Source organism: Equus asinus, chromosome 7 (assembly GCF_041296235.1).
Source record: "Equus asinus isolate D_3611 breed Donkey chromosome 7, EquAss-T2T_v2, whole genome shotgun sequence".
Lineage (NCBI taxonomy): Eukaryota > Metazoa > Chordata > Mammalia > Perissodactyla > Equidae > Equus > Equus asinus.
This window is the reverse complement of record NC_091796.1, coordinates 14,846,634-14,860,701: the sequence shown is the minus strand read 5'-3', so window position 1 is coordinate 14,860,701 and position 14,068 is coordinate 14,846,634. Positions and strand designations below refer to the sequence as shown.

The 14,068-nt window shown below is 39.5% G+C and overlaps 1 protein-coding gene across 1 annotated transcript in view; it reads left to right on the top strand.

Annotated features, from left to right (window-relative positions):
- PHLPP1 (PH domain and leucine rich repeat protein phosphatase 1) overlaps positions 1–14,068 on the top strand; it is a 218,487-nt gene that overhangs the window by 146,443 nt on the left and 57,976 nt on the right. Inside the window, exons 5-6 of the mRNA XM_014843764.3 lie at positions 12,706–12,852; positions 13,460–13,690. Coding sequence (XP_014699250.3) covers positions 12,706–12,852; positions 13,460–13,690 — 378 coding nt within the window. The remainder of the gene's footprint in view (positions 1–12,705; positions 12,853–13,459; positions 13,691–14,068) is intronic.

Genomic DNA, 14,068 nt, shown 5'->3' with positions numbered 1-14,068 from the left:
CTGTTTCCACATGATTACTGTCTTATGCTTTGGAGTGGTTTTCTATATAATGTACTTACTTGATTCATGGGAGCCCACCCTGTATGTCCCCTCCTCGTGCCTGTGGGCAGGAGCTCCATCTTGCTGGCAGTTGTATCCATAGGGTTAATTTAGCCTAGAGTCTAGCACAAAGTAAGGAATCAATAAATGCCTCCTGTTGGAATTATTTTAAAAGAGGGTGAAAATAAGATTTTGTCTCTTTAGGGAATGCTTTAATTTGCTGTTACAGCAATCTATCCGTTGTAATTATTGCCAACACTGAGTGTTCTTTATTCCCTTGATTATTAGTTTGAAAAAATTACATCCATGGGTTGTAGCTTTGGTATACTTATTCTGTTTTTTAACATCTGCAGTAGTCTTCAGAAAGTTTTGCTCAAATCCTTTTGTGGCAGTGAATTTTCATTTTTATCCAAGTAAAATATGCATGTGTTTATTTTTGTTTTCTAGTCACATGAGAAAGTGATATGTTTATTGTGCTTGTACCGAGAGTCATTTATGGCCATTAGGATTAAGATGGGATGGTTTCTGTTTATTTTGGCTCAAGTGTTGAGAAGCTGGTCATGTGCCACGTTAGCATTTGTGCACACTGAACCTCCTAGAAGTCTCTGGCAGGTGCTCACTGGGAACAAGGCTGGTGGACTGCTCGGGCCTTGGAACAGAATGGCATGCAGTACATAAGTTCATGTGGATTCATTTCAGAAGTTGTAAAGGGACAACAGGAACAAAGCGCTGCACCGACAAACGGAGACGTGACCAATGCAAGTCAAATCCAGGACAGCACAGTTTGAGGGTATGGGGAGCAGTGTGAGTGCTAAAAGGTTCTGAGTCATGCCTTCTGAAGGGCAAGTGTTCCCAGCAATTCTGAAGCAGGCCCAACGATTCAAATGTCTCTCATGCCACCACAACCACAGGCAAGTCCAAGAGGAAGATAGGGCAAAGGGTATTTCTTTCTTTCTGCGTCTGGGAGAGAGAGCCTCTTAAGTCTTTTTCACATTGTTTTGCTTTCTTACACAGCTCTTATAGCACGGATAGGTTGCCCTATGTCATACCTGGATTGGGGCAAAAATATTAAAACTTTGCTGTAGGACTAAGTTCACAAGCCAGTGAAGTTCCACACTAAAGGAATCAGAGTTTCAGCAGTGCATGGAAGGTAAATCAAGGAAGTTGCTGACTGATGTTTCTTTCATTCATTGACTTAACTGTTTCTTCTCTTTTTTAAGATTTTATTTTTCCTTTTTCTCCCCAAAGCCCCCGGAACACAGTTGTATATATTTTTAGTGTGAGTCCTTCTAGTTGTGGCATGTGGGACTCCTGCCTCAACATGGCCTGATGAGTGGTGCCATGTCCGTGCCCAGGACCCAAAGCGGCGAAACCCTGGGCCACCGAAGTGGAGCGTGCAACCTTAACCACTCAGCCATGGGACTGGCCCCTAACTAATGTTTCTTGAGAGAAGGTGCATTCAATACAATTTTTTAAAAAGTACTTTGATACCCTTCCCAAGATTTGTTCTTCTACAGATAAAAGAGGAAAGTTACTCTGTCAAACTAATCATTTTATTAAAGCATTTTACCAGCTCAAAACCAAAAGTTAGAGTCTTAGGAGGAACAAAAATGCAGTCACTTGATCTTATAAATTCTCTTGGAAAAAAAGGAAAGAGAAACAAAAAGTAAGTTTAACTTGTTTTTGCCCAAATGTAACTTGTTTTTACTCTGTGTCTATTTTATTTGAACAGCACTAAGCTTTCTCTTTTTGTTCTCTCTTCCCCTAGTGTATGAAATTTAAATTGAATGGATATTGAAAAGGATGATTTATTTAATAAATAGTGTTGATATAATTAGCTACCAGGAAAAAAAAAATAGTTAGACCTCCACCTAACATTACATGTAAAAATAAATGTCAGGTGAAATAAAGATCTAAATGTAAAAAATAAAATTAGAAGGAAATATGGGAGAACATTTATACCACATTGGGGTAGAGTAAGAGGACTTTCTTAAGCAAGGAAAAAAACATAGACTCCATAAAAAAAAGATTGCCAGATTTGAGTAGATGAAAATTAAAAATTAGGGCCAGCCCTGGTGTCCTAGTGGTTAAGTTCAGCATGCTCTGCTTCGGTGGCCCAGGTTTGGTTCTTGGGCATGGACCTATACCACTCATCTATTGGTATCCATACTGTGGCAGTGGCTCACATACAAAACAGAGGAAGAATGGCAACAGATATTAGCTCAGGGCGAAACTTCCTCAGCAAAATAAATAAATAAATAAATAAAATTAGTATGTGGCAAAAGTCACCATTAACAGGTGGGAAAAACAAATCAGTAGGTGAGAGTGTCATGTGACACATATGCAGCATATGACACTTTGTGTGGCGCATAGTGTTCAGGGAGCTCATACAAATTGAAAAGTAAAAGACAAACGACTCAGTAGACAAATGGGCAAAGGATATGAATGTGTGTTTCAAAAGAGAAGATGACCTTAACAGAGAGATGAACTTCACTGAGAAATATAAATTGAGGGCCTGGCCCGGTGGTGCAGCAGTTAAGTTTGCACGTTCTGCTTTGGTGGCCCGGGGTTTGCCGGTTCAGGTCCTGGGTGCGGACCTAAGCACTGCTCATCAAGCCATGCTGTGGCAGGCGTCTTGCATATAAAGTAGAGGAAGATGGGCACAAATGTTAGCTCAGGGCCAGTCTTTCTCAGCAAAAAGAGGAGGATTGGCGGTGGATGTTAGCTCAGGGCTATTCTTCCAAAAAGAAAAAAAGAAATATAAATTCAAATGACCTAATACCACTTTTTGCCCATCAGATTAGGAACAATTGAAAGGATGCTAACATTAAATGCTAGTGAAGGTAGCATGGAAAGAAAGAAACCTCCTTCATGGCTGATTGGGAGTATGAATTTCTACAACTTTTTGGTAATTTTTGCAGTGTGTATTAAAATTAAATTGTATATACTCTTGCACGCAACTTTTAGAAATACAGGTTCACAATCCCCTATCCAAAACCCTTGAGGCCATTTGTGTTTCAGATTTCAGAGATTTTCAGATTACTAAAGGTAGTACAGTGTATAACACCTCCAGCAAGGTTTGGGACAGCACTTCATAAGCAGAAACATTCATATTCTAAAGAGAATGAATGAATATTCACATCAGTTCACATCAGCTTTTCCTACCACATGAATCAATAAAAAAATCTTTGAATTTTTAGATCCCGTTGGATTTCAGAATTATAGATAGGCATTGGGGCACTCATAAATGCTGCAAAATAAAATCATTGATGCACAAACAGATATGCCGGATTACTTCTAACAGCAAAAAAACTGGGAGTACTCCTAATGTCAGTCAGTGGAGGGTTGGAATAAATTGTGGTACATTTTTACTCTGTATTATGCAGCTGTCAAAAGAGTGAGTTAGATTTTTATGTACTGACTTAGAAGGATGATTTGTTTGTATTTGACGGGAAAACAAGTTGTAGCAGAAATCTGTGTGGTATAATCCCACTCAAAAAATAGGGAGGGAGGTTATCTCCCCTTTATGCTTGTATGTGTTTTATAAGGAAGAAAAGCTTTGGAAGGATGTATATCAAAGTCTTGACACTGGTTATCTCGGGAGGATGGGATTTTGAAGGAAGTAGGAGACACTGTTAACATTTTCTTTAAATACTGCTATACTTTGACTTGTTAAAATGAGCATGTATTATTTTGATAATCAAATAAAAGCAGTCTTTCTCTTAAAAGCTGACTTAGTGAGTATTACAGAGCTCTGACAGCCCGACAACTCTCCACTAAGGTGCAACCACTCTGAACCATTAGGGAGCCTGCTTTTCGTAATTGCTGGAACACAGGGGACTAAGCCCAGAGCTGGGCTTTACAGCTCCAGCCCTCCAGCAGGCCCTTCATTACTTAATACTGAAGCCTAATAATTTCCAAAGTGTATTAGCATGTCCCCCCACAGGGAAAAAATAAAGTTAAACATGGACTGTTACTATGAAACGGAAACCCAGTCACCCAGGGAATCTTTTTTTAATTGACCCACTTGTAGTGAATAATAACTCCAGAAAATAATATTGATTTTTCTCCGTTAGGCTCATTGAGTAAAACATATTCGGTTTTCTCTTCATGAGTGTAATGTGTGACACTCATTTTAAGCACTTTTGGGATGTGTTTAAAAATAGAACTACTTCCACCATACTGTTACTTTATTTTTACAGTCAAGTTTTCCTAGTATACCCTTAGTTCCTGGAAGGAAAATTACTAAAGATTTACATGGATCTAAAGCTAATTCATGTTATGTCTCCAAATAGTCGTCATGCTATTTATTTGGTTTTGTTTCCTAAATATATAGAGATATATATAGCCATCCCCCTTACTCAGATGCAGAAAGAACCTTGTACGTAAATTTTTGAGTGTAGATTGACTGAGTGGATAAATGCTGAGAAAGAAGAAAAGATTAAGTACGTCTATGATCATGACACAACAAGCCCAGGAGGGGAAGGTATATGAGAAGCGGCATTTGTGTGTTTATTTTTCTCAGTTTTGGTATTGTAGAATGTTTGCTTTTTCTTTCCTGCCCTTGGAAAACATGGCTCCTCTTCATTTTCTAAGGAGCACTTGCTCCCAAGTAGTTTTTTTTAGAGGCCAGAATAAAATAAGCTTGTAGAGCTGTAGTTGATCTATTTTAAAAACCTATATATCTACCTAATAAAGGTAGGGGAATCAGATGCATGAATGAGATGCATTTTAACCTTTGCTTTAATGTAAGAAACTAAGCACTCTTCCCTTTTGTAGAGTTAAATAATTTGTTCCAGGGAGTGCCTTCGAAGATTACACCTGGAAATTTAGTGACTGAGGAAAACAATCCATTTAAAGCTACCTGTAGACTATGATAGCATGTATGCTGCTGTCTAGATTAAAAGGGAATTGAGACAGGTGCAGGGACAAAGCTAATGGTTGCTTTGTTCCCTCAATAGCAGTTTTAGGATGTGTGCTATTCCTGCTTTACTCTTAATTAGTTATGGCTGTGAAGTTGGAGAAAGAAAGGAACAAGTAAGAACATTAATAGATGAAACCACTGGATAGGTTAGCACGTTTTGTGACTAGATACAGTATCATTGTCACTATGCTTTTATTTTGCAACATAAATGTGATAGAAGATGCAAATGAAAGAAATTTGGCACTAATTTGGCAGAGCAGTGATGTTATCAGCTCTATTCTACCATCTTTCTCTAGGTCTTCTTTTGACCTTCTGTCATCTCAAGGCCCCATCCCATCCTTTGCAAACAATCATACACTTTGTTATCTGGCCCTTAGGACAGCTTTGTTTGAAAGGCACTTCAGTGTTTCTTTGTAAAAACACACATTTAGAGTTTTCTGTCTCTGTAGATTACCAAGGAGCCAGCACTGGTGGTCTAGTGGTTAAGATTCAGTGCTCTCACCAATATGGCCCAAGTTCCTTTCCTGTCAGGGATCCACAGCACCCATCTGTTGGTTGTCATACTGTGGCAGCTGCGTGTTGCTGTGATGCTGAAAGCTATGCCCCCAGTATTTCAAATACCAGCAGGGTCACCCATGGTGGACAGGTTTTAGCAGAGCTTCCAGACAAGGAAGAAGGACCTCGCCACTCACTTCCGAAAAATGGGCCATGAAAGCCCTGTGAATAGCAGCGCAACACCATCTGATACAGCGCCAGAAGGTGAGAGGATGGCACAAAAAGATGGGGCAGGGTTCTGCCCAGCTGTACACAGTGTTCCTCAGAGTCGGAATCCACTCGACGGCACTAACAACAAAGATTCTCAGGTGTGTTTGATTGTACTCTTCTGTGACAGTATTAAAAACAGAAGTGTGCCTTGGAAGCTTGGATTAAGTCAGACCTGAGTTCTAAATGCCCACAGTTCCCATTGCCATTTGCTAAATGTACTACTAGTACCAGACTGTGTGACTTTATTTTAAGAAGATTACTCTTCGTTAGACTCAGGATAAATGTTAACTTGATTTCTTTTCTCTGCTCTGAGCTCTATCATAGAACAAATGGATACAAGTTACATCTGTCCTTAAAGCGTATTGCCGGCTCTGGAAAGTGAAGTCAGACCTTTCAGATTGTTGGGTATATTGGGAGCACTGGACTGTGCCTGAACTGGTTTGAATGTAAATGTTCAGCTAACATCCATGCCCATCTTCCTCTACTTTACATGTGGGACGCCTACCACAGCATAGCTTGCCAAGCGGTGCCATGTCCACACCCAGGATCCGAACCGGTGAACCCTGCGCTGCCGAAGCAGAACGTGCCAACTTAACCGTTGCACCATCAGGCCGGCCCCAACAAAAATTATTTTAATGATGATTGTAATAACTACAGTGATCAGTTTAGCAATAATAAGGAATGATTTTTTTTTTGATGCTTTAGAAACTACAAAAACAAGAAACTGGCTTGTTTTTTAAAAACATGTCATATGTGCATATGCACACACAGCACCAAGGCTAAATAAAGTTACTGAAGTGGATATATCTTCCTTATTTCCGAGGGTTATCAAAAATGAGAATAAAAGAAGCATTTGAGGTCATTTTCTTTCATTTCCCAAGCCCAGAGGTGAAGAATCCAGGCTCAGAGAAATTGTATGACTATTGCATACAACTTGAATCTACTGCCTTTCAACATCACTACTTCTCATCTCTCCTGTTCTTCTATTACAGCTTATTAAAGTATTAAATATAAGTAGATATCAATTATTAATAATTCTAAGTCACAGGTCAAAGAATGGCCTCAGAGTAGTGTATGGAAAGCACTCCTTTTTCACCCTCATTCCCCACTACAGAGGGCGGCATTACCGGCCATGGAGGACAGTGAGTATTTTGAACTTACATATGTTGAACAGCTATGAGGAAAAATTGTTACCACACCTCCTAATCTCAATTTCCTGTGCCTGATGTGCAATAAAACCAAACACTGAGACATGGGTGCTTGGAGATGGAGAAAAGTTTGTTTGAATTGGCCAAGATGAGAAGGCGAGAGCATGGGTTCTCTCAAATCAGCCTTAACAAGAGAAGAAGGCAGGGAGTTTTATAGAGCTAAGGGGTGGGTGTGGCAGGAGGAGTTTCAGAGAAACAAAGGGTAATCCATGTTTCTTTCACTCCACATAAGCCCCTGGGCAGTCTGACTTCTGGGCATCGGAGGCAACTGAGAGCTGATTATGTGCTGATCCTTGAAGACATTCTCTTTGTTCTGTAAAAACAAACTCATAAATCCTTGTGAGTCTTGAGTTTACTCCTCGGGTTAACAAGAAAACAGCAAAGTGACAACATTAACTTCTTTTCATTAACAAGGTCAAAAGGTAATCTTAGAATATTTACAGTAGCCCTCAAGTACCCAGCTTCAATATCTGTAGCCTGAGTGAATATAATGTAACTTCATTTTAAGTATTTTAAGATTTAAGAACTTAATATTAGTTTAAAATAAAATTATTTAGGGGCCAGCCTGATGGCGTAGTGGGTAAGTTTGTGTGCTCTGCTCCGGCAGCCCAGGGTTTGCAGGTTTGGATCCCAGGCATGGACCTACATACCATTCATCAAGTCATGCTGTGGTGGCGTCCTGCATACAATACAAAATAGAGGAAGATTGGCCACAGATGTTAGCTCAGGGCCAATCTTCCTCACCAAACATAAAATATATATATATATATAAAACATTTAACCAAATATGTGTTTTTCCAAAGCCAACCAGTTTTATTTTAGAATTTGGGTCTGGGTCTATTTGGCTCACCTAGTTAACATGACCAAGTTGAAAGTCTTTTATTTTGTAGGAGACATGTCTTGTCTTCTGTTACAGTGTGCCTGTGCTGTCACCTTGCTCCCTCCTCTGCATTCTTTTCGAATGAAGGTAAAGGGAGGAAAGGTCACCCACTCCCCGTTTTGGTCTCTTATTTCTCTCTTCAACATTGCCTTCTGGTATCTGTTTCACACAGTGTAAGACCAGAGGGAAGTGGATTCTAGGTGGACTTGCCCTGTCTTTCTCTGAGGGATTTCTGAATTGGCAGGTGCCTGTAATCTGACTGCTTTCCACATCTGTAAAGAAAAAGTGGAACTCTAAGAAGGCTAAGGGTTTCAGTTTCCAAAACAGATGAGTTTTAATGTGTTCTGATCCAGAACTTGAGTTCTCAGAAACAATCCATGCTTTGTTTGCTAAACAAGACTACTGAACACTGTGTTCTTTTCTGGGAAGAATTTGGGGGATGGGCTGCACAGGGAGGAGCATGAGGCAGGGGGAGAATGTAGTGAGAAGGAGTGGGAGAAATTTAAGGTTCTTACAAATCAGAATCAGCCCTTAAATGTACAGGTCTGGGGCAAGAGTATAAATGGAGGCCCCATACTCTATATCTAAATATTTAAGTATAATCAAGCTAACAAATACATTCTCTCCCACTCCCTTGACATGTGCTTGTATAATGACCTGCAAGCATAGATTCAAATTTAGAATCCTCAGACTCCTTGGGATTCTGCACTGGATATGGCAGCAAGGGGAGAGCTAGCCCAGTGGCCCGAATCTCTTCTCATCCCATCTCCAGCTCCATCCCTCACCCAGCAAGGATGTGGACAGCAGCCCACGTGTCCAAGCTCTGTTCACCCCTAGGGCCCGTGAGGCACATACTTATGGAGGATGGGCCCAGGGAAGAGGCCCACACAAGCCCTGAAAACAGATTTGGTGTCATTTGAGCAGGGAATTTCAGCGTCCTACTTGTTCGTAGTATGCAGAGATTGCTTCTCTGATGGAAATACAGTGCGAGCCACATATGTAATTTTAAGTTTTCTGGTAGCCATATTAGAAAAAGAAGAAACAAGTGAAATTCATTTTAATAATATCTTATTTTACGCAATATATCAAAATTATCAGTTCTAAAAAACTGTTAATGAGTTTGCATTCTTTTTTGTACTAAGTCTTGGAAATCCAGTGTGTTTTTTATGCTTAGAGAACATCTCAGTTTGAACTAGCCCATTGCGGGTGCTCGGCAGCCCCTGGGCTCGGGGTGTGGTGTGGACAGTGCGGCTCTGTGCGAGGGAGCCCAGACTCCTTGTTCTGTGGGGCGCAGCCCCTGGGACTGAGAGCAGTTCTGGTTACCATAAGGTCTGGTAGTGTTTCTATCATTGAATTGATGCAGAAAATAATTGCATTTCTTTATATTTAGAGCTGATGACCATTTTAAAACTTGAAAGATATGTAAATGAAATTAATGGAGGGTACTTGTTAAGAGGGTTTGTTTTCTGGGGGTGGTGCCTGGTGGTGCAGTGGTTAAGTGCGCATGTTCCGCTTCTGGGCATCCAGGGGTTCACTGGTTTGGATCCCGGCTGTGGACATGGCACCGCTTGGCAAAAGCCATGCTGTGGTAGGCGTCCCACATATAAAGTAGAGGAAGATGGGCACGAATGTTAGCTCAGGGCCAGTCTTCCTCAGCAAAAAGAGGAGGATTGGCAGTAGTTAGCTCAGGGCTGATCTTCCTCAAAAAAAAAAAAGAGGGTTTTTTTTTCCCCTCTCTTCCATTTAAGCTTATCAACTGCCTTTTACTCATTCAACTCACTACTGCTTTCCTTTGTTCTCAGGAGTGGTGTGGTCCTAGTAAATTTGTTTGCATACATGAATATACCTTTTTTTCCCTCCTATTATTGACAGATACTTTTCCAAAAGCCAGTGCTTCCATTTTCCATCTCGAGTAAATATTGAAATTGTAATCCTTCCATTCTCCGCTTTCTGAAAAGTCTTTGTACTGCGTTGTGTAGGAGAATGTCTAGTGGATCTTTTTCCTTCCTGGAGGAACTTTTTTTAAAAAGTTCATTTTAATTGCATACGTATTTTAAAACTGTGGCCAGTTCTACCAAATGAAGAAACATATCTAGAAAGTAGGATACTGTTTTTGTTTGGACTAGAACAGCAGTTTCATCTATTTCAGGAGGGAGTTGCCAGATTTAGAAGAAAAAAAACAACACCCAGTTAAATTTGAATTTCAGAAAAACAACAATTTTTTGTTTTTAGTATAAGTAGGTCCCATGCAATATTTGGGACCTACTTATACTAAAAAATTAATTTGTTGTTTATCTGAAAGTCACATTTAACTAAATGCCCTGTATTTTATCTGGAAACCCTATTTCAAGACTCCTTTACCCTCTCAAAAATTGAGGACCCTAAGCGGCTTTTATTTATGGGGATTAAATTTATTGATATTTACTTTATTAGAAATTTAAACTGAAAAATGTTTTAATATATATTAATTCATCTAGAAAAATAATAAAACCATTCTTGTTAATGTACATATTTTTTATGAAAAATAACTTTTCTAAAACAAAATAAAAATAGGGAGAAGAGTATCATTGTTTTACATTTTTGTAAATCTTTTAATGTCTGGCTTAATAGAAGCTAGTTGGATTTTCACGTCTGTTTCTGCATCCAATCAGGTATGCTATCACAAGGACGAGTACTGTCTGGAAGTCTCCACTGGACACATGGAAGAAAATGAGAGTGGCAAAAGGCAGATGGCATCTTAGTCTTGTTATAAAAATAGTTTTGACCTTGGGAATCTCCTGAAAGGGTCTCAGGTGTCTCTTCAGGGATCCCCCAACCATACTTTGAGAACCCCTGGACTAGGAATAATAGACCCCATAATTCTAGCTTGTGTTGTGTAAATCATAGTTAATCCGAAAAGAGGATAAGCATTCTTTGTTTTAAGAAGGCTTAATGAGTCAAATTGTAAAACATAAAACAAATTCAAAAATGATTATTCAGGAGGCTGGCCCAGTGGCATAGTGGTTAACTTCACGTGCTCCGCTTCAGCAGCCCGGGGGTTCCTGGGTTCAGATCCTGGGTGCGGACCTATATACTGCTCATCAAGCCATGCTGTGACAGCATCCCACATATAAAATAGAGAAAGTTTGGCAGAGGTGTTAGCCCAGGGACAATCTTCCTCAAGCAAAAAGAGGAAGATTTGCAACAAATGTTAGCTCAGGGCCAGTCTTCCTCACCAAAAAAATTTTTAAAAATTTTAAAAACCAAAAATGATTGTTCAAGTTTAGCAGTAATTCTTTCTTAAGTGTTTTTTTAAATTTAAAATAATATTACATCTACCCAAGAAAACAGCTATTATAAAAAATCAAGGTAACATTTCCAACCTGTCAGATAGGTACATTACCAGCTTTCTGTTGAGAATAGACTTTATCTAGATATTTAGAACAAAGCTTAACATTTTTTATTACAGAATTCAACAAATAGGTCACATGACAGTTTCTTTAATTTGCTGATTGAATTGAATTGGATTTATTTTTTAAGATGTGAGTGTCTTGTAGGCATGGTACATACTGCCTAGTATTTAGCCTTGTGTGTATGGTTTTAAAATAATTACCATAACATAGTAACTAATCTGATTCTCATCTCAAATAGAACAAGTGTAGTTGTTGGCAATGGGCCAAATATAAGATCTTGTGCACAGAAAAGTAAAATTTAAAGATGACTTCTTTAATTGCTGTAATTGTTTGGACAACTGAGAAAATGAAAGAGCCTTTAACAAAAATAGAACAGGAGGAAGTGCTGGTCTGGGATAAAGATGATAAGTTCCATTTTGGACTGGAAATATTGTAGGGTAACTCAGGGCAAAAGCGATGGCGTGTGATGGGTTAGAGAGAGCTGTTCACAGAGCAGTAAAGGGGCTCCAAGGAAGGCAATGTAGAAAGAGAAAAGAAGCTGACAAGGAACAGATTGTTGAGGAACACTTAACTGTGGGACAGGAAGAACCAAGAAGGAAAAATAGGAGAAAAAGTTTGGAGAGAGCTGGGAAGAAGCTAGGTGAGGAAAATGTTGATAAAGTGAGATGAGAAGAACTTCAAGTGAGGTGTGTGGTTAGCAGTATTGAGTGTTGGACAGAGACTGAGGAATGATAATTGGTTCTTTGTTCCTTTTTTTTTTTTTGAGGAAGATTAGCCCCGAGCTAACACCTGCCACCAATCCTCCTCTTTTTGCTGAGGAAGACTGGCCCTGAGCTAACATCCGTGCCCATCTTCCTCTACTTTATGTGTGGGACCCCTACCACAGCATGACTTGCCAAGCGGTGCGATGAGATCCGAACCAGCAACCGTGGGCAGCTGAAGCAGAACATGCGAATTTAACCACTGCACCACTGGGCCAGTCCCTGATAATTGATTCTTAAATTTGGGACTACAAAACTTGGTTACCTTAGAGAAAGTGTAGCTTTGATAAATTGTTAAGTTTTTATTATTTCAGGTTTGAATTTGAGAGAAGTGAGGCAGAAAAATTTTTTACTTGACCGGGGTAACACAGAAATTCAGAAGAACTGGATCTACCTGTTCTTTTCCTTTCTCTCCATTATCATTTCATATGTGTTAATTAAGCTGGCTGAGGTAAAGCTGAAAAACTTACTCCAGCAGAACTCACCTCCTCAAATAGCCTTATTTTAGAGTGACAAGTTTGTTTTTAAAAATAATGTTTGTATTTTAGGTAAAACACTGGCCTTGAGTCTGAAGATGTGCACTCCAGTTCTGCTGCTCACTTAGCCTCCGAGGGCCCCATTTCCTCCTCAGCTGAATTAGAGTTGCACTAGGTTATCTCTAAGGCTCTGCTAAAATTATGTGATGTTATGCATCTGTGACATTTGTCTTTTCTTCTGTTTTGTTTTATCGTAATAGGTTCACCAAATTGAAGAGTCTTAACCTTTCCAATAATCATTTAGGGGACTTCCCATTAGCAGTCTGCAATATTCCGACCCTGACTGAGCTGAATGTGTCCTGCAACACCCTTCGCGCAGTCCCGGCGGCCGTCGGAGTCATGCACAAGTGCGTACTTTAAACCCTCCTGCGGAGTGTCCCTCAGAAACCCCTGGGAACCTGCAGCCAGGTTGCAGCACATGAGATTAGTTAACTTGTTATGTTGGTCATGTAAGTCTTGGCCCCAAACCAAGAGATTAAGCTCTTGTGTCGAGTTCATTTTTTAGTTTTTTTACTCTTAATAGAATCTTGTAAAAACTTAAAATAACCTTGTTAAATTGGATCTCTACAAATGACTGTGCCTAAACATGGGAGGAGTTACTTTCTCGTTTTCTGAATTATGTCGAATTCTAAGACTTAAAAGTCAATTTTTAAAATAATAAAAGATGAGTGTTTCGGCTGATTCATACTGCAGTTAGCTCATGTTCCCATTTATGCCTATCTAAGTTGGGAAAATTGGTCATAATTTTGATTTTCAACAAAAGATTAAGATGCTTATCTCTGATCTTTGCTCTCTGGTGTATTATTGCCTCAGGCCCTGCCCTAATGCATTTTGCAAAGGATAGTACATTTTCTTTTTCTGGTAATATGATCTATACTTATGGAACTCATGTGTTGATAATAAAGATGTAAAATTTACACATTCTCTTTATAATTCTTATGTTTTCTTTAATAGCTTGCAGACATTTTTGTTGGATGGAAACTTTCTCCAGGCCCTTCCTGCTGAGTTGGAGAACATGCATCAGCTTAGTTATCTCGGTCTTTCTTTCAATGAATTCACTGACATTCCAGAGGTATTGGAGAAATTAACTGCTGTGGATAAACTTTGTATGTCTGGAAACTGTATGGAGACCCTTAGGCTACAGGCTTTGCGAAAAATGCCTCACATTAAACACGTGGATCTAAGGTAACCATTTTTAAGAAATATATCCCATTGGAGTGGTTGGCTTATATTTAGGGGGTTAGGGTATAGCCCTTTGGATGACATTCTCCTGTCAAGGCAGGCAGCCTGGCTAGTTGCAATTAGGGCCCATTTTTCTACTTCTGCTCTGAGGGAAGAATAATGATTAACAGTAGGAGACTTGTTAAAAAAATTTCTCATCGGTGAATGACCATGTGTCTTGAAGGTCTTATCTTGTTTTTCAAATTTGAACCCAGTTTTAATTTACATGGATAGGGCCATCGAATCAGAGAGAGCTGTTTATGGTGAATAAAAACCGTATCATTGAGAGTAGAGTGAATATTTTTCTCTCTTAGTCCTCCTCTTCTGTGGCTTGAGGCAGTT